The 24,932-nt window shown below is 41.2% G+C and overlaps 3 protein-coding genes across 7 annotated transcripts in view; 1 reads left to right on the forward strand and 2 right to left on the reverse strand.

Annotated features, from left to right (window-relative positions):
• Nucleotides 1–114: 114 nt before the first annotated feature.
• Nucleotides 115–20,013, reverse strand: ETFDH (electron transfer flavoprotein dehydrogenase). 2 transcript variants are annotated; one of them, XM_065061448.1, is made up of 13 exons: nucleotides 19,872–20,013; nucleotides 17,767–17,913; nucleotides 16,719–16,948; nucleotides 16,153–16,234; nucleotides 15,772–15,890; nucleotides 15,380–15,457; nucleotides 14,555–14,701; nucleotides 12,682–12,822; nucleotides 10,704–10,847; nucleotides 6,388–6,556; nucleotides 1,756–1,938; nucleotides 1,182–1,403; nucleotides 115–912 (listed from the first exon to the last, which is right to left on the reverse strand). In XM_065061448.1, exons 3-13 carry the CDS (start codon nucleotides 16,938–16,940, stop codon nucleotides 749–751), a joined length of 1,671 nt encoding a protein of 556 aa, XP_064917520.1. In that variant the 5' UTR covers nucleotides 16,941–16,948; nucleotides 17,767–17,913; nucleotides 19,872–20,013; the 3' UTR covers nucleotides 115–748. The 2 variants fall into 2 exon arrangements, with proteins under 2 accessions (XP_064917520.1, XP_064917521.1); XM_065061449.1 differs by lacking the exon at nucleotides 19,872–20,013 and adding an exon at nucleotides 19,621–19,778.
• C4H4orf46 (chromosome 4 C4orf46 homolog) lies at nucleotides 19,895–21,574 on the forward strand. 3 transcript variants are annotated; one of them, XM_065061456.1, is made up of 3 exons: nucleotides 19,974–20,279; nucleotides 20,383–20,510; nucleotides 20,641–21,574. In XM_065061456.1, the coding sequence occupies exons 1-3, from the start codon at nucleotides 19,974–19,976 to the stop codon at nucleotides 20,651–20,653; spliced, it is 447 nt and encodes a 148-aa protein (XP_064917528.1). In that variant the 3' UTR covers nucleotides 20,654–21,574. The 3 variants fall into 3 exon arrangements, with proteins under 3 accessions (XP_064917527.1, XP_064917528.1, XP_064917529.1); XM_065061457.1 differs by having other exon boundaries at nucleotides 20,644–21,574; XM_065061455.1 differs by having other exon boundaries at nucleotides 19,895–20,279; nucleotides 20,383–21,574.
• The window catches only part of RXFP1 (relaxin family peptide receptor 1), a 45,854-nt gene continuing 42,379 nt past the window's right edge, over nucleotides 21,458–24,932 (reverse strand). The window contains exon 18 of one of the 2 annotated variants that reach the window (XM_065061446.1): nucleotides 21,458–23,634. In XM_065061446.1, the coding sequence (XP_064917518.1) occupies nucleotides 23,333–23,634 (302 nt within the window). In that variant the 3' untranslated portion in view covers nucleotides 21,458–23,332. The remainder of the gene's footprint in view (nucleotides 23,635–24,932) is intronic. The other variant, XM_065061447.1, reaches the window with a different exon arrangement.

The raw sequence follows: 24,932 nt of genomic DNA on the forward strand, positions 1-24,932 counted from the left end.
GTTATGTGATTCAGGTGTGTCTCTAATGTGTGAATCAGTAGTGGCTGTGTTTTTGCAGCTTAACAGTTAGTGCTTCCTAAGAAGTTGGGTGTCACACCATGACAATTTAGGCAGTTTCTATTAAGAGTTTTTATTAGCACAGGCCTGATTTCTTGTGAGGACCAAAACCACTGGTAGACATACAATGAAGGTGCAATATTACACTTTTTCCTTAAACCGCTTTACAGGTTGTATTACAGATGGGCTCCTTATTATCATCAGAAAAAAAAAATATGAAAATTTGATGTAAAATGTATAATACTTCAAAGCAGTGACAATCTTGTAGAGCGACATATTTTCCCTACAGCAAGGTGGGATTACATATAGTAAATCACTCCAGATAGAGAGAAAATACTTTTTTTTAAAGGTATGTACTAAATTATTCCACCATACCCACAATTCTGGATATGGCTCCTGTTATCACTGAACTTCAGCAATAAATCCAAGATCCCAGGTTCCTTTGTCAGTTCTGAGAAGAACTTTCTTCTGCCTGTCACACAACTCCTGTAAAGAAGTCCTATTTAAATAAGGCAAGGGTTTATCCAGAAGGCACCAACTTTCCATTTAATGCAACAGTCATACCTAAAACTCAGAATGGCACATTAGTCACAAACTCTTTAATATTCAAGTCAGTACTGTACTTTAATTACACTGCAGCATAAAAATATTTGTTGGTGATGAGAAGTCACTGAATAGATTTCCCGTCAGTTTACATCCCATTGTAAGCTGGTCCTCCTCCACCTTCAGGGACTACCCAGTTAATGTTCTGACTTGGGTCTTTAATGTCACATGTTTTGCAGTGGACACAGTTCTGAGCATTTATCTGCAGTCTTGATCCTTCTCCTGTTTCCAGAGGAATATATTCATAAACTCCTGCAAAGAGCAAAAGAGAGCTGTCACTTCACCAGTTTCCCCCTGCATGTACGCTCTGCTGCTTATCAGCAAGCATAATGGGGGAAGTCTGTTACTAGTGTGATTCAACTGCCATCTTCCACATTTACTAATTATTTTGTCAGGAAAGTACTGCTAGCATAATATATTTTAAGACCTGCTCTTCTAGAATGGCTGGAATAGAATGAAGTAAGCAGTGAGCCAGGTGGATTCCTCCTCAGGTATAGCTCAGACTCATTTTTATTACCTACCTGCTGGACAAAATCTTTGTTCTGGTCCATCAAATACAGCCAAATTCCTGTTCACAGGGATGCTGTCATCTTTGAGAGTTAAATGAGCAGGCTGGTCATGTTCATGGTTTGTACCACTTAAAGCCACAGATGACAGGAGATCAAAACTGATTTTTCCATCAGGCTTTGGGTATTCAATAGGTGTGCAATCTTTGGCTGGCTTAAGCTGAGCAAAATCAGGTCCTAAATATATTTTAAATAAATCAATTTCAGTATAAATTACTGTATTTTGCGGTTACTCAAGAACAATTAAATTAAGCTATTTTAACTTCCCTCGTCATCAGAATGAAGTATTCCATAAAAGCTAGCCTTTCTTAGGAGACAAAAAGACTATGCTAAGTAAAACAGTGTTTTAATGTCTTCATTTACATTATATGCTAGGTGACATGACAGTCTGCTTTGCTGCCTTGTCACTGATATCTTCTCTACACTTCAAGGCCTCACCACTTGACTAGATGTGCTCCAGCTTCAACTAATACCACATAAGACTGACATGTACATTTTAGTATCTTCTTTCAGGAGATAATGAAATTACCTGGATGTTTTAATGTCCATGGTTCCTTTCCTCTCAGTATCCAGTAAAATATACCTGTGTAAATCATTCCTCCATACACACCAAGTATGCTATGGCAGGATGGTCGGATGTTTCTAACTGCATACAGCTCTTTCCAGACCCACGACTTTTTTAGGTTCTCTTCATATTCTTGCACATCAAGTCCTAAGGCAGTACATTACTTGTTAGGTACCTATAGTACATAACGACTATCCTTGAAATAAAAAAATAATTGCTGAATAAAGGCAATTGTTAGCAATGAAGACAGCAAAATGAGAATTTCAGAACAGTAAGCTAAGAATATACTAGACAACATATTTCAGCCTCTTGAAAAGATCTGCTTTGTTGGCTTGTTATCAGCAGATATGTACTGCTCCTTTGCAGCCTCTATTAAATGACCCAAAAGCAGCACTACGTGGCCTCAAACCTCAGCAAAATCTAAAGATAAGCGGCCAGGTGGCTGTATTGGCATCTCTGTGGGAAAACAGCCACGTGCTCATAGAATCCAAGAATCGACCAGGAGTAATTTTCTTAGAAAAAAAAGTTCAAAAAAATTTTCTGAGAGCTCCACCATTCTCCATTACTACTGTACAGGAACAGATGTTCTAAATAACAAAGTTTTAAGCCTTGTCTATAAATAAAATCATGCTTCAGTCCATATTTTCTGTCTCATATAAGGTTCTGAAAAAAAGCTCATCTCTGCACAGAGAAGAATCACAGAATGTTGGGGATTGGAAGGGACCTCAAAAGATCATCTAGTCCAATCCCCCTGCCAGAGCAGGAACACCTAGATGCGGTTGCACAGGAATGTGTCCAGGCGGGTTTTGAATGTCTCCAGAGTAGGAGACTCCACAACCCCCCTGGGCAGCCTGTTCCAGTGCTCTGTCACCCTCACTGAGAAGAAGTTTCTTCTCAAATTTAAGTGGAACCTCTTGTGTTCCAGCTTGAGCCCATTACCCCTTGTCCTACCGTTGGCTGTCACTGTAAAGAGCCTGGCTCCATCCTCATGACACCCTTTATTTGTAAACATTAATAAGGTCACCCCTCAGTCTCCTCCAAGCTAAAGAGACCCAGCTCCCTCAACCTTTCCTTATAAGGGAGATGCTCCACTCCCTTAATCATCTTGGTTGCCCTGCACTGGACTCTCTCCAGCAGTTCCCTGTCCTTCTTGAACTGAGGGGCCCAGAACTGGACACAATATTCCAGATGTGGTCTCACCAGGGTGGAGTAGAGGGGAAGGAGAACCTCCCTCGATCTACTAACCACCCCCCTTGTAATACACCCCAGGATGCCATTGGCCTTCCTGGCCACAAGGGCACAGTGCTGGCTCATGGTCATCCTGCTGTCCACCAGGACCCCCAGGTCCCTTTCCCCTACACTGCTCTCTAATAGGTCATTCCCCAACTTATACTGGAACCTGGGGTTGTCCCTACACAGATGCAAGACTCTACACTTGCCCTTGTTATATTTCATTAAACTTTTCCCTGCCCAACTCTCCAGCCTGTCCAGGTCCCGCTGGATGGCAGCACAGCCTTCTGGCATGTCAGCCACTCCTCCCAGCTTGGTGTCATCAGCAAACTTGCTGATAGTATACTCTATTTCCTCGTCCAAATAATTGATGAATATATTGAATAATACAGGGCCCAGTACTGACCCTTGAGGCACTCCACTAGATACAGGCCTCCAACTAGACTCTGCCCCATTGACCACAACTCTCTGGCTTCTTTCCTTTAGCCAGTTCGCAGTCCACCTCACTACTCGGTCGTCCAGACTGCACTCCCTCAGTTTAGCTGTGAGGATGCTGTGGGAAACTGTGTCAAATGCCTTACTGAAATCGAGGTAGACCACATCCACCATTCTGCCATCATCCATCCATCTTGTTATGTCCTCATAAAAGTCAATGAGGTTGGTCAAGCGTGACTTCCCCTTGGTGAAGCAATGCTGACTGCCCCTAATGACCCTCTTATCCTTGATAAGCCTTGAGATGGCACCAAAGATAAGTTGTTCCATTACTTTCCCAGGGATGGAGGTGAGGCTGACCGGTCTATAGTTACCCGGGTCCTCCTTCTTGCCCCTTTTTGAAGACTAGAGTGACATTTGCTTTCCTCCAGTCCTCTCCTGTTTCCCATGACTTGGCAAAGATGATGGAGAGCGGTCCAGCAATGACTTCAGCCAGCTCCCTCAGCACCCGCGGGTGCATCCCATCTGGACCCATGGATTTATGGATGTCCAGATTGCCTAACTGCTCCCTAACCCAGTCCTCATCAACCAAGGCAAACTCCTCCATTTTCCTACCTTCCTCTGGGACCTCAGGGGTACAGGGCTCCCCAGGACAGCCTCCATCAGGGTAGACAGAGACAAAGAAGGCATTCAGTAACTCTGCCTTCTCTGTATCTTCTGTCACCAGGGCACCCACCCCATTCATCAGTGGGCCTACATTGCCTCTGGTATTAGTTTTATCTGCCACGTATTTGAAAAAGCTCTTCCTGTTGTCCTTGACCCCTCTCGCCAGGTTTAATTCTAAGGAGGCCTTAGCTTTCCTAGTTGCCTCCCTGTACCCTCTGACAACAGCCTTATATTATTCCCAAGTGGCCAGCCCCTCCTTCCATGATCTATAAACTCTCCTCTTCCACTTGAGCTTACCCAGCAGTTCTCTGTTTAACCACGCAGGTCTCCTGGCTCCCTTCCTTGACTTCCTACTTGTTGGGATGCTCTGATCTTGAGCTTGGTAGAAGCAGCCCCTGAATGTTAACCAACTATCTTTGGCCCCTTTACCTTCAAGCAGCCTTGCCCATGGGATTTCCCCTAGCAGTTGCTTGAAAAGGCCAAAGTTTGCCCTGCTGAAGTCCAGGGTTGCAATTCTTCTTGCTATCCTGTTCCTGCCACAGGAGATCCTGAACTCCACCATTTCATGGTCGCTGCAACCCAGGCAGCCCTCAACCTTGACTGCTTCGACCAGACCCTCCTTGTTAGTGAGGATGAGATCCAGCAGTGCACCTCTCCTAGTCGGCTCCTCCACCATCTGCATCACGAAGTTATCATCAATGCACTGGAGGAACCTCCTGGACTGTGGCTGGCTGGCTGAATGGTCCTTCCAGCAAACATCAGGGAAGTTAAAATCACCCACCACAACCAGGGCCTGTGACTGTGAGGCTGCTCCCAGCTGCCTGTAGAAGGCCTCATCAACTTCCTCAGCCTGATCTGGTGGCCTGTAACAGACACCCACAATAGTATCACCCCTGCCAGCCTGCCCCTTAGTTTTCACCCATAGACTCTCAACTCGCCCCTCATCCGGGCCGGGACAATACTCAATACATTGTAGTTGCTCTCTCACATAGAGAGCAACTCCACCACCACGCCTGGCTGGCCTGCCTTTCCTGAAAATGGCATAGCCATCCCTGACCACATTCCAGTCATGTGAGCTGTCCCACCATGTCTTTGTAACCACCACCACACCATAATCTCCTGCCCGAACACAGGTTTCTAACTCCTCCTGCTTGTTCCCCATGCTGCGTGCATTGGTGTACAGGCATTTCAGTGGGCGAGCTGAGCGCACTGATTTCACGCTAGGGGTATGGGAGGCCTCCCAGCCTTCATCAACTCTAGAGTGATGCCCCACTGATACAAGCCCAGCTACAACCCCATCCCCCTTCGAGGGAATATTATGCTGTAATATTCTACTGTCTTGACAAAACTGGAAACAGCATATAAAACCTGTCCATAATCAAACAAGAGCAGGACACTGCCCATTAAGAATGTTTATTGTTTCAGAATGGTTCTAAGCATTTTACTCATTGTAGTATTAAGTTGTAATTGTTCAGCGTACGCTCTGTGGCAAGGTGTATTGTGTGTTTCAGCTGAACGAGAGCTCATGAGGGCTGAATCCACCACTACAGAGAAGAGATTTCTAAAGTAACCATCATGTGGCATCTGGCTGTAGTGACCATCTCCAGAATAACTGAAATACTGGGTTCCTTCTCTATACGACCTTTGTTAACAGATTTAAGGGAACAACCAAGGCTTAAATAAATTGCTACAATGCAGTCAGGATCAGGTGATTACTTCAATGTTCTTGCATTACATATAACATGAAATACCTGTTGTCTCAAACTGAGACGACTATAACATGAAAGACAGAAAAAGAGGACTGAAGGAAAAAGGTATCCTAACAATTAACAAAACAGTAAAGAGCACACTTGAAAAATTTCACCCCGTTTTGCTTCCATTTAATCTGTTCCCTTTATTTTTTATCTCTGATTCTGCAGTCTTTCAGTAATACTTTTTGAGTCATAAAGTACTAATTTTTAACATATCTGTAGGAACAAGATCCATACTATTCTTGTTTACTTACACAGGAAGCATAAGCTTACTTTTCAGATGCTTATTAGAGGCATATTTTTGTTTTAGCAGTAGGATCAATACTTAAGAATAACTGCACAAAACTTTCTTTCTTAAATCATTTAACAGTATAAGCAATAAACAAACAATAGATACCTTTTCATGATGTATTTGCATTCCCAACTAATTCCTTCAAGACACATTTAGTTAGCACTAAGCTGTTGGTGTTTCCAATTGAACTCAAGGTAATTACAAGTCAAAATGCAGTAATCTTACCTATTGTTTTTGATTGGAGATTTTCGTTGGTTAATTGGCTAAAGATGGCTTCTGAAGCCAACATGCCGCTTTTCATTGCGGTGTGTGTCCCTTTGATTTTAGGAACATTCATGAGTCCAGGACTACAACCAATTAATAATCCACCAGGGAAGGTGAGTTTGGGTATGGACTGAGGAGGAAACAGAAAGAAAGGTGGTTGGTTTGTTTTTGTTTTTTTAAAGTGAAAATAACATTCTGGAAACAAAATTAGCATGAGGCTTGAGCGTCCTTTACATTTTTAGTTTTGCATGTGCACTATCTAAAAATACACCAGAGTTACTTTACTTAATCAAGGAATTTTGGCATCGTGAGTAAATAAGAATACAAACATTGTACTGGGGCTGAGTATAAAATAATGGCAAGACAAGATTTTCCTCATATTCTCTCTCCAGTTGCTTTATCTGCAACAAAACTGTGGTAATGTCAACCACCAGTACCGCTTTCCTCCTTCAAGTTTAAGTGAATTCTTTAAAAAACAAACAAACAAACATCCCCCAAAACATCTGTGTTTCTGTTTTCCATGCAGTAAGTTGTATGCATCTCACCTCACAGTTCATTACTCAGTGCTTTTTTCCACGAATCTTTTCTATGAAACTGTCCTCCCTGCCCACACCCCCAGGTCCCACTTAATTTAGAAGTTGCTCAGCAGCCAAGAAATACATTTTTTGGTGCAAAATTATTGTCTTATTCCTGTTTTATAAGAAGCATAATGCCACTAAGTATGGTCAGCTCACAAACCTAAGACAGCCAGATGATTTGCAAACATCAAGTCTACAGTATTAATATGTTATACACCTATATTGACTAATGAATACCTCATCTATCAAGATAGTTATTCTCACCCTCATCCAATGAGATGAAGATTACAGACAGGGAACAGCTTCAAAACACGGACTGACTGCAGCACTTTGAGCAGAAAGCTCTGATCAGATCCTAGGTCTGAAATTGCTGAAGGTAAGATATAAACATCGCCTTCCTCCAAAAATCTTCAATACTGAGCAGCGCTTGTGAATCTAGCATCCCGCTTTTATTAAAGCTGCCTGAATGAATTGATTTTTAATAGCCTAAGCAATTTGACCCCAAACAAGTAGTTTTATTTCATGAAAAATGTAAAAAAAAAAAAACAGAAAAAAAACCCAAACCCACAAAAAACAAAAGGTATTGCTTGGAATTTAAGATGATCTGAAACAAATGTTTTGTTTCTTCTACTTGTTCAATTGTTACTTGTTTACAATTCACCCAGGGCTGACCACTTTTTAATATTCGTATAGCAGTAACTACAAAAGTGCTAATACACAGCATTTCCCCCGTGTTTTGGGCAATTTGTTAAATCAGATTTTGTGATTTGGTTCGTAGGAAAGGTAATTTAGGCTGAAAACACAAGTACAACTTTTAACTTACTCTTCAGTGACCAGAAGTCATAAGTTCAACTATGTAACAGTATTTCAAAGGAATTAAGTATGCAGGATATCCCCTCTTTTCACAAGACCTTTGGCTGAAAACAGTTATTCTGTCATATCTATTAGGATGCAATGACGTAAGCATAGAAAGATTTCCTTACTGACTCTATGAATTACATAAAGAGACAGTGATCAAGTATTTTTCTTCTGCAACAACTGTTTCACTCAACAGGTACTTAGTGATCAACTTACTGCCGAATTATAAATATGATTAGTCATATAACACAAAAGATTACACGTACTGCGGCTTTTTTAGTAATTGTCATTATTGGTGCTATGGCACTTGGTGCCTGTTTTCAGTCAGTTTATCCAGTTGAAGGAACACATCACGCCAGCATGGCACAAGCCCTCCTTGCCTCTCAGCTGCAGAGGGAAATCCTTGCAACCTGGAGCAGCCACCATCCCCTTGGCAGCAAACAGACAAACAAGGCTGGTTTGGAGGAAGCAAGAAGGGGAGGCTCCTGCTCCCTGCGGAGTGCCCCCTCCAGCAGCCAGGGAACCCCACATTCTCCTCCCCTTAGTTCAGCTCAGGATTGAAAAACCTGTTAAGCAAGTCTAATGTTTGACACTTGTGCGGATCATCAATATGAAGGGTTTTTTTTCCTGATAATATACATTCCTCAACAATAGCAACAACTTGATTTTTTTGTAAAAAAACTCCTAAAGACTTTTCAAAGATTTTGCTAAAATGGAGACAAAACAGAGGTTGCATGCAAATTTCTTAATTTTAAGTGCTTGATTTTGCAATTTTTATAAACAAATAACAGCTATGTAGATATAGTCTAATTAACTCTGTCTCCTCCCTCCATATATCACAAAAAGCTACCAAATCAAGAAAACATCCAAGCACGCTTGCTCTCTCACACCAACTTAGCATCACTGCATGTTAAAGACTAAAGAACATGGCCACAAGGTTGTCTATAACAAAGACAAAAGTTTAGATTGATCATGATTTTATACATCAATTTTATGCAATCCTGTCACCAAAATGAAAACTTGAGCTGTAGAACAACTTACATAAGAAAATATTCCTGGACTCCAGTGATGCAAATGAGTCAGACTGCTACAGTTATTAATCAAAGCAACACATGCAAAAGAAGAGCTAATCTTAAAAAAAAATCTTCCTAAGTGACTCATCAATAAAGTCTATTTTTTAACTGAATGCATGTATTAAAAAAGCCTTTTAAAAGTGTGACTTCATGATCAACTAGAGAATTCTGTCTACATTAAATAAAACAAACAAACCAAAACCAAACCAAAACCCCCCCATGCTCTTATATTAGGAACAGTGCAAAGTAAGTGACAACTTGTTTTAAGTCCAGCAAAGAAGTCCAAAGATTAGGCAGAGATGCACAAGAGCTGTAGTCTACTGTCTGTGTAACTTAGCATAAACAATGTCTGTAAGTAACTTAAAAAAATACCATGTTCTTTCAGCCATATATTTCAAGCAGTAGAAAGAGCGTGTGACTGAAGTCACAATCTGTCTTTTCATCAAAGCCAGAAAACCAGTAATGACTGTGATAGAGAAACCAGCACACGGGGTAAAAAGAGAAGCCCCTCTTGTATAAAAGTCTAGTTTAAAACATCTTGGCATTTTGTATCTCACCTCCGTTAATAATGGACCAACAATGGTTTCTGAAATAAGCTAGAAGCAGAGCTGTGTTACAACATGATACGACATATTTCTACTTCAGAGTAGACAAAGCAATCAGCCTGCAAACTGATTCAATGTGTATCATGTGTGTAATCAAGAAGTTGCTTCATGAACCCACATGACCGCACATGACTCGGTCCCAGGCATCCACACTGGTGTCGAAGCCCAACTCCACAAGACTGTGACCAAGAGTTATGCTGCTGCTGAAATTCCACTTCTATTGCAAAACCTGCACAAAACCACATTTCTAGCAAAGAAGAGGTTCGAACTGGAAAGACAGAGAAAGTCAGAGCGCAGAGTGGAATGGGCTTCACACGGGCTGTGGATCATGGACACTCAGGCCAGTTGTGTAATAAGTTACAAATTTAAAGCAGCATTTAGAAGATGGATCTGGGAGTCCAGGACACTCAGCCATGTCCTGTGTTTTGAGATTCCCACACGAGAAGCTAACAAGTTGAAAGGTCTTTACCTACTAAATATAAATTTTGGACTATTTCTCCTGCAAGTTGTTCCAACCCTTCCAAGGGACTTCAAGTCTTGATGAACACATTTTTAAAATTTCACCTTTTAGACTCCTTAAGGGAGCTAAACGAACACGGTATTTAATCTCCCAAGAAAGCCGAAATTCAAAGTTGTGTATGAAAGATACCAAATTTATTTATCCTTGAGGAGGTCAAGACTTTTAGCTCCAAGCTACATAACAATTCCAGCACCATCACTGACTTTAGGGTCAGGTGATGGAAAGAAGCTCCCTCTCCTAGGACAAACAAATAATTTGAAAAATATGGCCCCCTCCCCTAACCCCACAAAAACAAGAGAAGAGCGGTGATACCCCCTCTTCCCCAGGGTTCCAGGCACAACAAAGAATTATCTGTAACTGCTTTGCTGCTGAACACATTTGATTGCAATATAAACTCTACTTCATATTTCATTTAGAAAGTCAAGTGACTATGCTAGAAGATTTTTAGTATGACCAGCCTAAATCTAGCAAATCTCAGCAGCCATTATCCAGCAATATAACAAGGCTTCTCTGTCCAGTAAAACTCTTGGTCTTGTCCATCTTTGTTATAGTTCCTTTGTTTCCCAACAGCATGCAACCTGAATCTATAGCACTAAGAACATGGCTATAGAGAACACAAAGTAAGATTTCACAAAAAAGTCACCTGGAAACCACCTTCATTCAATGCTCTGGCCCCATAGGCAATCCTTGTTCCACCCTCCAAAGTAGGCTGCACGCTAGGATGGTGCTTCCATCTCTGAAACTCTCTAAATGGATTCAAATAGGGATTTTGATAATCTAAACCAACCTTAAAAAAAAAAAGTGCAACATTAATTAATACATTAAAGTATGAAATTTCAATAACAGTTTGAAAAGAAAACAATCATGTATTACCACATCAGCTCTTTAAATCTATTTGATACTATATCAACCTCAGGATCTTTTTACTTGAAGAAACTACTGCCAGAAATACATTCTATTAACAGTATAAGAGAAGAAAATCTGATAATTTGCTGCTAAGAGACTGCTCTCTGCCCTATCTGAAACCTGAAGCATGGAAAATATTTATTTGCATTGTAACCACCTTCCACCTGTCTTTGAAATAAAGTAGTGACATTAAATTACGCATGGTTTAATGGGCAAGATAAGTGAGAAAACTTGTTTCTAATTTGTGTTTCAAAACCTCTTAGCCCTAGAAAAGCTGGAAGACAGGGTAAACAATTATTTCTAGATAGTTATGTCCTTGTGTTCACATATTTTAAACAGTTCTTCACAACATTTAGCAAAGCCAATTTTCATTTCCAATTAGGTGAGCCACTGTAATACAGCACAGGGGAGCGATGATGAAAGCAGGAAGTGGGGGAAAAAGACTCTGAACCAGCTGGATGCCTAGGATTCTTATGCATTTGAGATTTGCTCCAATATATACTCTGCATTTCCCATTGCTAATATACTTTTAAAAGGATTTATGTTGCCAAATTTTCTCTTTTGACAAAGGGATTATTTTTGGTTCCTGTAAGCTTTGTTTGAGACAAATAAAATATATCAGGAGTCAGCAACAAACAGTACCTTGATTTCTCTGTCAGCTCACTGCTTTTAGAGCACTGCCTGCATCTACTTTCCTTGCTAGATAAAGCTAATGAAAAATTTTCAAAACAAGTGCAAGATAATCAGATTCAAAGCTCTCTACCCTTAAAAAAAAAAAAAAAACCAACCCAAAAAACATAGCAAAAACTCAAATAGAATTTAATGTCTACAGTCCATACTTATTAATTCCAATATTGGATATCTGCACAGGACAAGTATGCATACCTGAGAAAAGCTAACAAGTTTTTCTCGTAGTTTCTCACAAAATGGTTAGACAAAAATGCAGCTTTAGCAGCATTTAGCTGGAATCCTTCTGAACTCTAGGAGACCAACGCATCACCTCAACCCCATGCTGCTAGAAGTCCAGATCATGTCTCTGACTCTTACAATGTCTGTGTGTAAAGCACACGCACAAGATAAATAGTGCATGCTTCATTTAGGACTGCAGGCGCTAGAAAAACATTTCCTACATTGCTCCCTGCATCACTGGCTGCAATAACGACACAGTCTCTCTAGTGATCTCAGTGCTTCTGATAAAGAAGCAGTAAGAAGGAAGAAGCTGCCTGTCCCATGCAGAAAGACAGCTGCAAAACAGGACAAGTGGAACAGGGGTGAAGAATGATAAGAAGAAACTGAGGGTCTCATATGTTTCTCTCATAGAGTGCATATGCACCCAAGGTTGACGCATCAATGAGGAAACTGAATTGTATAAAGTGGACGTGATTTTAGATTTTTCCTATCTTGCAAAAATTTTGTTAGTACAGTTTTGATTAACCATATGCTTTTGGCTTTACCAATATTTTTTTGGTTTGCAAAATGTGTATTTGTAAGTTTTCCATTTTGTTTTTAATAAAAGGCACTGGATTAAAGACAAATCCATATGACAAATTAACCTTCCCCAATATGGGAATAAGTGCATTTAAGATTGAGAAAGTACTAAATTTGGTCTGTTGCTATTCTTGCGTTTTCATTTTGACATTAAAACAGAGAGAAGAATTTGCATAAAAATGAAGACTAAACAACAAAGCAACATGGAAAAAAACAGTTTCACTTACCACAAATCCAAGAGCAACTAAAGGTTCACTCTCATTTAAGTGATAAAGGAAGGAACCTCCATATGTATGTCTGTCTAAAGGCCAGCCCACAGTATGTTCCACTCTTCCTGGTTTCCATTTCTTTTCATCAATAATCCATAACTGAAATTAAGATAATGAAAAATTACTTTCTATTGCAAAGTAATGGCCTTTCAATAATGTAATAAAAGACAAACACCCACTTAAATATAGAAGTAATTTACTGTTATGACCAATGTATAAACTCACACAGCAAAATACCAGGTAGTAAGTACAAATACCTGTTTTGGATTACTGTTCAAGAATTACCTAATATGTTTCTTTCTTGAAATGTTGTGCATAAGAAAACATGACTGAGACTCCAGCACTATACCCGAAGTTTTAACTAGGCCATAAGACCATTTACTTTAGTGACTCTGACAGATAGCTCTGTGAAGGAATGCAATGCTTACATTGACTTTTTTTAAAAAAACTTCATTTTTTCATATGAATCACTGCAATTCCTTCACAAGTTTTTCAAGATCAGGCTTAACAATATGGCTGAGTTGATCCAAATATTTACTGTCAAACAGGTTATCCTCTCTCCTACACATCTCTAGGACTCATCTGACCCACAGTGACCTCACAAAAGCATCTTCATGTTTCCTCTGGCAAGTCAAGTTTCTGCTCATTTCACCAAACATTTCTTCACCACGGAGTTATGTGTCAGGTGCAGTCTAATGACAGAGGCGAGTTGAGGCCCATTAGATCAGTTCAGGCATGGAGGTCACATCTACATTAATGGTCCAGCTTAGATGAAGAAGCATGTTGTTGAGCAGGACTCCTGATTCCTCCCACTTACTGAGCTTCGGTTCACGTCGTGCAGCAGCCATGGAACTGGATTCCTTTTATGTGAAACTAAACTGTAAGACAGGCTCCAGAAGGTGATCTAAAGCATTCCAGCCACGAAAGGGCACTCAGTCCATGGGACTAGACCAAAGCTAGTCCAAAGTAAAAAATAACCCTGAAATGTGCATAGTATGGATATCAGCTCATCAGCACCAACTATTTCACTCCACGGATCCATTTGTATTGGACTGTACTATTTGCTAAAACACAGTCTCATGTGGAAGCAAAGGAACTCTACAGCAAAACCCTGCTTTAATGACAACTTAGGTATTAGAAACTGTAACTAAGACTATGTCATACGTAGGAATATTTACAGAGTGGTTATTCTCTGCGTGTGTAAACTAATTATTTAACAAATATTTTGTAGGTGGAAGCATGTGCTTAAAGTAATAAATAAATAATACGTTTTAGTCAAACTCTGAACATATTTGAAATAATACAGCTCTTTTTCAAGAGTGATATTTCCTGAGCATAAAATATTTCAAAAAGGAAACCTGATCCTTACCCCAATTTTAGAAGACCAGTGAAGGGTATTTTGGGGAAAAAAAAAAGGTCATCCAGAAGGTGCTACAGAGAGCATGAGTCACCATCTGGAACATTCCTTTTCCCTCTCTTTAATGAATATACAGAAAACCCATAGAAAGCCTTTCCTCTCCTCTGTAAGTAATATCCCCCCCTAAAATCAGGCAACATTAATTGAAATCAAATTAAACAGTAACAGAGTGGATTCACAGGTACCTCTAGTTATAACACAGATATAAGAGAAGAATAAGCTGAAACAAGACAGTCACGACATTTAGGGAGCATATTTTATGCTATTCTGAAACTTATCAGAGATTCTGAAGCTTGAAAGCGTAACTCAAAATCTATCATTCTAATGTCTTAGGCAAATTAGCTTCAAAGCAAATAGAAACTACTTACAATTTCAAAGTATTTTTCTTAATTGTTAAAATTATGCAGTTGATACCTCTTTCAGTCCAATGCCATAGCTCTGAGGTTGACATTTCTCCCTTAGATTGTATTTTTTGTACAGCTGTTTGGCTAGATGACCATGACAACCTTCAGCAAAGACTGTGACTTTAGCATGGAGTTCCAAGCCTCTTTCAAAGGTGGCCTGCAAAAGCAGAGCATTTCATCAGTGGTTAGATCTGTGCCACACCAATCATCTGTAGCCAGACAATTCAGTGTGAAAGTTGTTCTGAGTTATTGTGAGGTGGCACAGGTATTGCACAAGTACCGGTTACTGCAGATTCCACTAAAAATCAGCCACAGTCTGACCCTTAGGGCAGGGAATCACCTTCTGGAAACAGCAATGTGATGAAGCAGCAAAAAGGCATAAAGATTCAGTGTGCACCTTGCCCAACAGGGTAGACAAACTGTCAACAAATGTGACTGCAGTTGTTAATCAGCCAGAAACATACTCACATGTTGCTAGTTACCTTCTGGACAGCAGCTTTACATTTCACCTTTGCAACTTTTTTTCTTTTTTTTCTAGGAGTTCCTGGGATCTTTTCCTTTGTTTCCTGATTTCATATATGCCAAAGCACCCTTACAATATTTCCTTCAAACAAACCTTTCTGTGAAGGCGCTTTCTACTAGTCTCAGTTGTTTATGATGTTCTGTGACCAGAGCTTTCACAGATAATCAATCGATTTTATAAACAGAGAGGGAAGACAGGTACTGAATTTTATACTTTTTCTTAGGCTGCAGCAAGACTCCTGATGGCGGTAGAAGCAGATATATCAAAATTTCCATAATTAGACCCTTAGTTATGGGGATGATAGCTACTTACTTTAGGTGCTCCATCCTTTTGAATGCCTACATCATTAGTTGCTATCCCTTTCACACTACCATCTTCATGAAAAAGAACCTTTGGAAATATTTAAACAAAAAAAAAAAACATTTTAATGATATGTCATTTTAATCCATTTATAAAAAGTTTTAATGCAGAACTTCCAGGCACTACATCTTTAATGGTCAAACTTGAAGATTATGTATTTATTAACATACTGTATGATCCAATTACACTTTGCTGGATCTGGGCCAGGGAATTTTGGCACTGAAACAGTTTTCACAATATACTTCTTTTAAGAGTAACGTTGTGAATGTACAAATAAATAGGGAGTGGGGTGAAGGGGGTGCCAAAAGACATTTTTCATGTATACACAGTGATGTCATTATTACCTCAGCTGCTGCATAACCTGGATAAACCTCAACACCCAAAGCTTCTGCTTGTTCACCGAGCCAGCTCACAAGGTGGCCCAGACGTACTATGTAATTTCCATGATTAACCATCGGAAGTCCTAGGCAAAAAAGACACACACATACAGAACGCTAAACAAAATAACAGAAGTTGTATACATCAGATGTCATATCTTCTACAACTACTATTTTTGCAGTAATCTCATGCGTTATTACAGCCATCATCTACAGAGACCCTATCACTGGAAGCTGTTACATTCTACATACACTTCCTGTACAACATTGATTCAAATAAATTGTTTCATTCATGCAAAAATCGATAAAGATACTGAGAAATATGACTATCACCTCACCAAACTTTACCTGGAAGAATTGGCACTGGAATTCTAGAATTCTTTGTTAAAATTCCAAACTTGTCTTCAGTTACAGGAGTCTTAAGTGGAGCCTACATAAAAAAGAAAATACAAAGTTGTGTTTTTCTAGCCAACCAAACAAAACAACAAAAAATAAAATAAAAACCAAACAACTGAAACAGCAGTCAATTAAAGACAGAACATAAAGTACCTTACGAGGCAGTCAACAGACAAGAATTAACACAACTATTGAGGTAAAAAAACTGGAACGGGGCCTTGCAAATCACTTCTATAGTCAGGATGCACCAGACATATTGTGTATGTGCAGTAAGGCTACTATATTACACAGCAAAGGCCACAGTGCAACTGTGTAGTCATAACAGTTTAGCATTGTTAAACTAGAGGAAACAGACTAAAAAGAAGGTCGAGGGTTTTTTGGTTTTTTTTAAATCAACATATTTTAAAATGGTATTAAGTAGCAATGGTATCAAGGTACCAAATCATAACAGAATGAGTCAGACATGGAATTCATTACAAGTTAGCGATTAATTGCATTGTTTGCATGCTCATACATACCCCCCGCTCCTTCCAGTCCGGAAAGAGTTCTTCTAAGGCCCTTGGCTCAAGACAAGCACCAGACAGCGTATGTGCACCAATCTGAGAAGCCTTTTCCACCAGACAAACACGTATTTCTTTGTTATGCTCAGCGGCTAACTGTTTGAGCCGAATAGCTGCAGAGAGACCCGCAGGGCCTGCTCCAACAACAACAACATCAGCTTCCTCTGCAAATCTTTCCATGTTTACCCCTTTAATAGAAAAAAAGAAAACAACATAAACTGATCTCCAGTTTCCCAGCTTCTCTCTCACTAAACTGTGCTCTGTGATACTGGCTACTGGGTATCCCAGAAGTATTATTTTGCATAAAAGGAGGCTAAATATTCCACTCTATCACCACTTCAGTATTTGGAAGAGCGCAGAAAGATATTAGCATCCCAATCTAAAATTAGCTCTTTTTAAGTTATAAGAAGATATATGATAAAAAACATACTCAATCTCTATGCACCGTAAGTATTATCTTAGAATATTAAACTTAAGAGCCCAGTTGGCTACCTGTATCAAAGACACTCTGTGAAACTCTAGGTAAGGGAGAAAGAAAAAAGACCCTTAGAACATATGACTGTATTTTAGTTTATCAATCAGTGCCTTTTCTGGAACTGAAGCCACTAAAATTGCTGAATGTAAAGACTGGAATGCCCAGAGATATATATTAATCTTATTTTCTCACAAACTCTCATGGTAAGAACAACTGAAAAAATCCAACAGATACATACCTGACACAATTAAATTGTGTTGTGAGAGTAACTAAAGAAAAAGCTGCTCATATATTTTATTTAAATAACTAGGATCAAGTTTAATCTGATCCCATTTTATAGCACTAAAGACACTCACTGTGAGACAGCAACCACAAAATTTGATTTGGAATATTAGTACTGTATTTAAGAGTACAGAATTCCTGTAAAAAAGAAAAAAAACCCACAACAGCAACACATTTCAGTGTCTTTAAAACTGAGTAATAATAATAATAATAATAAAACTTTTAAAGAATGCAATTTTTTTTGCTTACCTTCCCATCGTTTGTCTTTGTCCCGAGGATGAATTGTATAATGTGTAGTTATGCGAGGCACAGAGGCAGTAGATGCACATCTTGTGATATACAGTGCTGGAAGGCAGTCCCTCTTTATCAACTTCAGAGCATGAAAGCACTGACGTGCTGCAAAAACAAGAAACGGATTTGTAAAATCAGTAATTTTCCAAATTTTTTGACTTTTAAGAGACAAAAGTGGCAAAACAACTATGACAGCTCCCCCCCACAAAGGCTACCAGGTGATGTGAAGATGAGGAAATAAAACCACAGAGTTTTACATTTTCAAGTTAGGAATGCCCAGTATAATTTTACATCAGAGGGAAAAGAAAAAAAAAAGAGCAAAGAGGTTCCCTTTCAAGTTTTCTTCACGTAATACCACTCAATACACCAGCCAGCTATTTCTGACAGCTGATGTAGGATAACATGCGTGTACACAGGTGAAACACATTTTAAGCTCCTGTTTCATTTTGGACTTCAAAATATTTACTTCAGACTTCAGCCCAAGTACACTTTAGCCAAAGCTAGGAACAGTAGATACAGTTAACCTTTACCTTTGCTGCAGATCCATTAACTGTTGAAGAACAAATTATAATTCTTCTTTAAGCAAATAGAGCAAATGAAAGTTTTAAATGAGTAAAACAGAATTAGCTATATAATAGTTAAAAGGTCTGTGAAGCAATGCACCTTTGACAGGTATTTTTCCCTCCTTCAAGGATTCCCTATCTCTAAATTTCAGGGGTGAAGTATTTTATTTAAAGTAGAGTAATTCTGCGGAATCACATAAGTAAAACCACCAACACCCTATGACTGAAATGTTTTGCTGAGAATGGCGATTGGCAAGGCCAGCACAACATCCTCCATTATAACTCTGCACAGTGACAGTCAGGATATGGGTCTCTATATGCAAGGTGGTAAGTATCTATGTTAGTTTCATAACAGCAATTTTGTGCTGTACCTAAGATAACATCAAAGCTATTATCATAGCTTCTCATGACCCTTAATTATCTTTCACCTGCAACCAGGCAGGATCTGAGAACACGCTATGTATTTTATAAGCATGACAAGTATACCTATACATATATATTAAAACATGACACCTTAATTTTTGAGATTTTTTTTTATTTGAGGAGAACTGATGGTATTATGGACTACTTAGTATAGTTTAAAATGTTCATTGTTTCACACACAGATGAAAAAAAGTGAGGTTCAGCTCAGAATACATCTGATGATTGAGAAGGTAGATCCAAACCCTGAACGGGCAGATTCTTCGCAGAGAATGGGCTGAACTTGCGCCACCGGCTACTGAGAGCTCTCAGCCTTGGTAATGTGGAGTGGAGGAGTTTACAAGAAATGACTCCGTAGTCATTTCACTAAGCAGTAACTTCACTTTTGTAGAGCATATTTGCTCTACAATTATTTCGCCAGTAAGGGCACACGTACAGTCGCTTTATTTTATTCTCTAAACCACGTAACGCCTAGTGTCACTACCCATAAAATTACAGTTTTTATGCTCGCCGTTACAGACACACCAGCACACCAACACCCGCAGTCCCGCGCCGTTCTGCCCTCCCTGCAGCGGGACAGGGGCGGCGGTCACCACGGCCACGCCACCGCTGACACCGGCCCCCAGCGCCCCCCGTCCGCAGGACCCTCCGCCGCCGGCCCAGCGGCCGTCCCGCCGTCCGGACACCCGGGCGCCCGCGCCGCGACCTTTGCTCTCCTTCCGCGCCGCGCCAGCCGCGCCCCGCCCCGCCCCGCCCCGCGGAGCGGCGGCCGCCCCAGCCCCGTCACCCGGGGACGGTCAGGCGGCCCCAGAGCGAGCGGGCGCGTTACCTCGGCTGGAGGACGGGCAGCGACAGAACAACATGGCGGCAGCCGCGACCCCCTCGGCGCTCTCTGCTCCCCGCGACCGCCCTGCGCACGCCCCCCGCCGCCGCTCGGCCACGCCGCGCCTGCGCACTCTGCTGCCGGCGAGAGAGCGCCGGTCCCGCCCGTCCCCCCAGCAGGACTACAGCTCCCAGAGCTCCCGGCGGCAAGACCCGTCCCAGCGTCTCTCGCCGGACAACGGCTGAGCCGGTACGAACCGAGTCGCTCGTCTAATATTCAAAGGGATACGCCGCGAGGAAGCAGGGAGGCGGGCCGGGCCCCTGCGGGGCAGCGCTGCAGGCGGGACCGCAGGCCGGCTGATGCCGCCACTACAACTCCCGGCGTGCAGCGCGGCGCCCGCGGCCCTCGCTCCTCGCTGGAGGGCGGTGACGTACCGGTGCATGCCGGGAGGCGGGGGCGGGGCGGGGCCGGGTACGGGTGGGCGGGGCCGCAGAGCGGAGCGGGACATGGCCGAGGCGGGGCCGCCGCCCGCGGCGGTGCCTGGGGGTTCGCCCGGCGCTGGGCCCCGGAGGACCCGCCGTGGAAGCGAAGGGTCGCGGCCGCCGGAGCTACAGGCTGGCGACACGCGGGAGCTGCTGGAGGAGGTGGAGATGCAGATCGGCGACGTGAGTGTCGGCGTGGCGGGCGGGCGGGCGGGGTCCCCTCACCGAGGGCGCCTGGGGGGCTGGCGGGCGTCGGCGACCCCCAACCTCTGTGCTGTTCCTCCAGGCCGCCTTCTCTCTGGCGAAGGTCCTGGAGGCGACGTCGGCCGTGTCGGCCCAGGTGGAGGAACTCGCCACCAAGTGCTCGGAGAACGCCCGGTTCCTCAGAACATGGCGGGACCTGCTGCGGGAGGGGTACGAGTCCCTGAAGCCCAGCGGCTGAGCCGGACACGCCGCGCTGCTCGCTCCCGTCGGACCGGAGCGCGGGCTTTTCTTCCCAAACACCCTTTCTGGAGAGTTCACGTGGGTTTTTGTTTTCCTTCAGCAGCTCCCCGTGAGCCCAGAGTTCCTTCAGAAATACTTGATGACTCGTATGGATGTTGTGTGTAAGTCACCGAGCAACATGACTTTGTTTAGGGAACCATTTGTGACTTTTAGGCTCTTCTGTTACATGTTAGTATGTGTGGAATGTCCAGAACTCATTACTGGCGAGGAAGTGGTGTCCTGGGAGGTGTTGTCAGCCCTCCTTTTCAAGAGCTGTCACCTGTGGAAACCCTGCCAACTCCAGAGAAACTTGCTGAACTAACTTCAGTTTTTCTCTATGCACACTTTTTCTTTGTATTGAGGATGGGGTAATATGGAAAGTTGTGTCTTATTTACAAGGTTTAGATAAGCCCCATATCTCAAACCTTACTATTCTTCGCAGTATTGCAGTATATTTCTATAAAGCTACAGATTTTTTGCAAGATATTTGGTTACTGTAAACAGTTTCACACTGTCTTTTGTTGTGATGAAGTGCCTTATGATGGACTGTATATCTCTGCATGGTAGAAGTTTGACAGTATTGTTTACTGATAGGATGGATTATTTTGAACTGTGAGTAAAAACTTCCATCAGTTAGAAGAAAAATCTGTGAAATGTATTTTTCATTTTCTCAGGAGGCACATTAGAGCTTTTCCAGTATTTGGTCCTGTTTTATATCTTTGCCTTAAACAGTTACTAGTTAGTTAGTCTAGAAGTTGCTGGTAACAGAACCAAGGTCGCTAATTGTAATAAATAGCTGTACTGAAATTCCTGTACCTTTACCAGAGCACTGTGAATAAACGTAATGCTGAAATGCAACGGTAGGCTGCAGGAGAATGTGGTTTTACCATGATTTATTAGTCAGCCTCATTTTTATTAGTAGAAGGACCTTTTAAAAAACAAGCTGTAGTTTTCTTATCAAAACAATAAAGATGTTACAAAAAATTCTGAAATAATGAATATTTTTCTGTTATTCATAGGAACAAAGATGACACTGAATATATTCTTAACTTCAGTGAAAAACAGAAGTAATGGTAGCGATAGACATCCTTGCATATCTCCTCAAAAGCATTTACAGTTATTGAGAAGGTTTGGCCCCTCCAAATACACAAGTTCTATTAAATGGAGTTCTAATTGCCCCAATTAAAGGCAATCCACATGGCAGGATTTCACTTAGCTGTTTCTATCCCGGCAACTTAAAATGTTACTAAGCAGCTTGGAAAAGTCATTATTTTGTTCAGCAGATAATATTTTATTTCAATAAAACATACAGTAGTGGAAACAAGATATTTAACAATCTTCAATTTCAAGATAATCCAAAGTTCTGTAAACAGTTGAAGTGTGAGTCACACTTTATAAAATTCTACTTCTTATGCTGTTAAGAAGCTAAGTGCAAACATTGGAAGTGTCTTCTAACTTCATTTTTAAAGGCTTCAAATCATCAAAGCAAAAGAAGCATTTCTTTTACCTTTGTGGGTTTCTAGGCCATCGGACTGTGAGTATGGTACTGAAAGAGCTAGGTAAGTCATAGTAATTCGTAATAGAAAATATTTTCTTCAGTAAACATATGCAAAAGAACTGCCTCTAGAGGATTGTTTCAGATGGAATATTTATTTATTTATTTGGGTTTTTTACCCTTGTAATGCTGGGAAGTAAAGTAATGCCCCCAAAAGTGCTGAATGGCTGTGCTCCTTATTTTAACTGTAATGCATCCAATCAGATGCACAAGGTGACTGAAGGTAGATGTCACAACACGTCTTAGACCTGATAGTCTTCTATTTGGCTGTCTCCCGTTATTCCATGTTCAGAGATAAACATCTTCAGACTGAAACTGGTTGAAGTCTGCAAGCTGTGGGGAGCTACTTATGGTAGCCCATAAAGATTTTAGGATAGTCAGCCCAGTCTTTCCAGGGAAGGATGTTCTTCTGAAGTGGAAACTTCCACTAGCCAGGACACTTGGTTGAGAAAAAAACGTTTCTCTTCCCCTCTAGCTCCCTTTCCCACAGTTCTTGTTCTGCCTGAATTAGAACAATAATTACACTTCCAGGATTGTCTTCACATGAGTGAAAGAATTGGTACATTTTTAAAAGGAATGCAAATTTCACTTGTTTGGCTTTGACAAACACAATAAACTGCTCTAATTATGAAATCTAAATATTTTTCTTAGGGCTATTGCTTCCTAGAGGTTTTCAGAACTGATACAGCCTAAATAGAGCCAATCAGAAATTCTGAGGAGAAAAAAAATTCATAATGAGGAAACCAACTCTTAAAACTTCAGCTGTTAAAATGGAGGTGTGTTGTGGGTTTTGTTTGTTTGTTTTTAGGTTTAATGAAAACAACCTTTTTTTCCCCTAAAGTTAGGTGATTTTGAAAAATTCCTGCCTTCAGGGTGAGATGTTTTAAATGACTTTTTTTTTTTTTTTTTTTTTTTTTTTCCCCCCCCACTCCTGGCTTCTGGGAGGAAAAAAATCAAAGTACTGACTTCTCATTCTGATCTAGGATGAGCTGTCAAAACGTCAGGTACCATTGTGAGATGGTAAAATTATCATTGTGTCAGTTCTACCTGCAAGCAGACACTGCTCCCCCTTCTTCATGCTCTGGTTCGGGTGAGCCCATGTGTCAATACCTGCCTCTTTTACTCGTTGCTGTGAAGCAGTGAGCCCACAGATGTGAAGCTAACAGTGCAGATGTCACCGTGAGGATCCAAAATATGTTTACGTATAGGAATTTAGTCTTGTTGACTGTGTAGTCACTGAAGCATCAGAGGAGTCTGTACAAAGCACCGGCTTCGTTAGCTTTGGTGCCATTTCATGCATTGGCCACATCTCTACCCAAATTAATGATGGACCGTACATTTTCTGATTGCCTTTACCTCTTTTGGATCTTCTTTGTCTGTAGTTATACCAAACCTGATGAATCATTTCTTTGAAAGGTCGCGTAGTCAAAGTGTAGAGAAGAGGATTCAAAGCACTATTTATTGGCAGTATAAAAATGACCACCCAGGAAGTTATAGTACCTTAGGGAGGGAAAAAAGGAAGGAAGCTGTAATTTGCATTCCAGCATTTGCATCTGTTAATTAATGCAAGCATTTGTTGCCTGTGGAGCACACCTTCCTGGGGAGGGGGGTGGCTGTGCGCTCTGAGGCTGAGTTCATGTCACAACATGTACTTTTCTTGCTCTTCTCACTGTTACACTTGCACTGCCCACTTACCTCCATCTGTTTCCAGGACTCCCTGCAAAGCTCAGCGTTTTTCACTCTCCCCGTAGTCCCATTTAGCTCTCTTACTTTTTCTGCACCATAGCTCCCTGTTTGTCCTGGCATGCTTTTTTCTTCTGCCTGAGCCCCATTTTCTTGCTTCAAAACTTTGTCGCTTCTTTGCTCCCTATCTCTTCCTGTGATCTCTGGTCTCCACCCTCTTCACCTAACTAGTGACACCTAATCCTGATGATGTCCCTGATGTCCTGTCCCCCCACAAAGCAGTACCCTGCGGTCTCCCCAGAGGATGGTTTTCTCTTCTACACCAGGACTTCTCCATTCTTCTCCCTGTAAAGTCCATTGTGCACATCCTCCTTATTTCCTGCTTGCCCTGTTGGGAAGAGTTTCCGTGTTCACACTCTTCCCTTCTGAAGGTTTCCTGCTCTCCTGCCTATATTGGGGTCTGTGTGCATTTTTCCAGCACCTCTGAGAGGCTGACAGAGAAGGGGCAGGATTAAAATGCTGAAAGATGTCAGTGAGTGTGCTCCGTTACATTGTTTGATTTATAAAATAATTACAGAACTGTTCCAAGTGGTACAAAAAAGCTTGATTCACACACGTTCCTATTGATGCCCATAACGTTTTCTCCAGTATGGGAAACAAACAGATGCTTAGTTCAAAAGCTGTCACAGTGTATCCCCAAAGAAAAAGAAATGCCAACAAACGGGGTTTAAAACTTCTGTAAACTTAGACAACTATCTATGATGTCTTTAATTTTATGAAGTGAGTTATCACTGTTTAATCTGGTTTATCTAATGCTGAACATTCATTTGCTGAACCTAAGATCACCCTGCCATTCGGCAAGATTTCTTCAAGGTTTATTGACTCAGAATACATCTGCTTCTACTTTTCACAATATTTTCTTTAAAATTTCTTGGATGGTTTTATAACTTCCTGAAGAAGCGTTTTAGAAGATTTAAAATAACAGAAACTATTTGACATAATCAATGCAACTTTCTTCCCAACACTCCTGATCAGCACCTAAGACAAAATCCTCTGGGCTAAAATATTTTCTCACCAATGTAGTATCTGAATATTGAGTCTGAATCCCCTGTTGC

This window comes from Columba livia, chromosome 4 (assembly GCF_036013475.1).
Source record: "Columba livia isolate bColLiv1 breed racing homer chromosome 4, bColLiv1.pat.W.v2, whole genome shotgun sequence".
Classification (NCBI taxonomy): Eukaryota; Metazoa; Chordata; class Aves; order Columbiformes; family Columbidae; genus Columba; species Columba livia.

Excerpts from the sequence above, each read along its gene's own strand:
- C4H4orf46 (XM_065061455.1), top strand. The coding sequence starts at position 19,974 with ATGCCGCCACTACAACTCCCGGCGTGCAGCGCGGCGCCCGCGGCCCTC. Across the intron at positions 20,280-20,382 it reads TGGAGATGCAGATCGGCGAC|GCCGCCTTCTCTCTGGCGAA; the intron begins GTGAGTGTCGGC and ends CTGTTCCTCCAG.
- ETFDH (XM_065061449.1), bottom strand. The coding sequence starts at position 19,654 with ATGTTGTTCTGTCGCTGCCCGTCCTCCAGCCGAG. Across the intron at positions 16,235-16,718 it reads CGGACTGGAAGGAGCGGGGG|GCTCCACTTAAGACTCCTGT; the intron begins GTATGTATGAGC and ends TTTTTTATGTAG. Across the intron at positions 12,823-14,554 it reads ATGGCATTGGACTGAAAGAG|TTATGGATTATTGATGAAAA; the intron begins GTATCAACTGCA and ends TCTTAATTTCAG.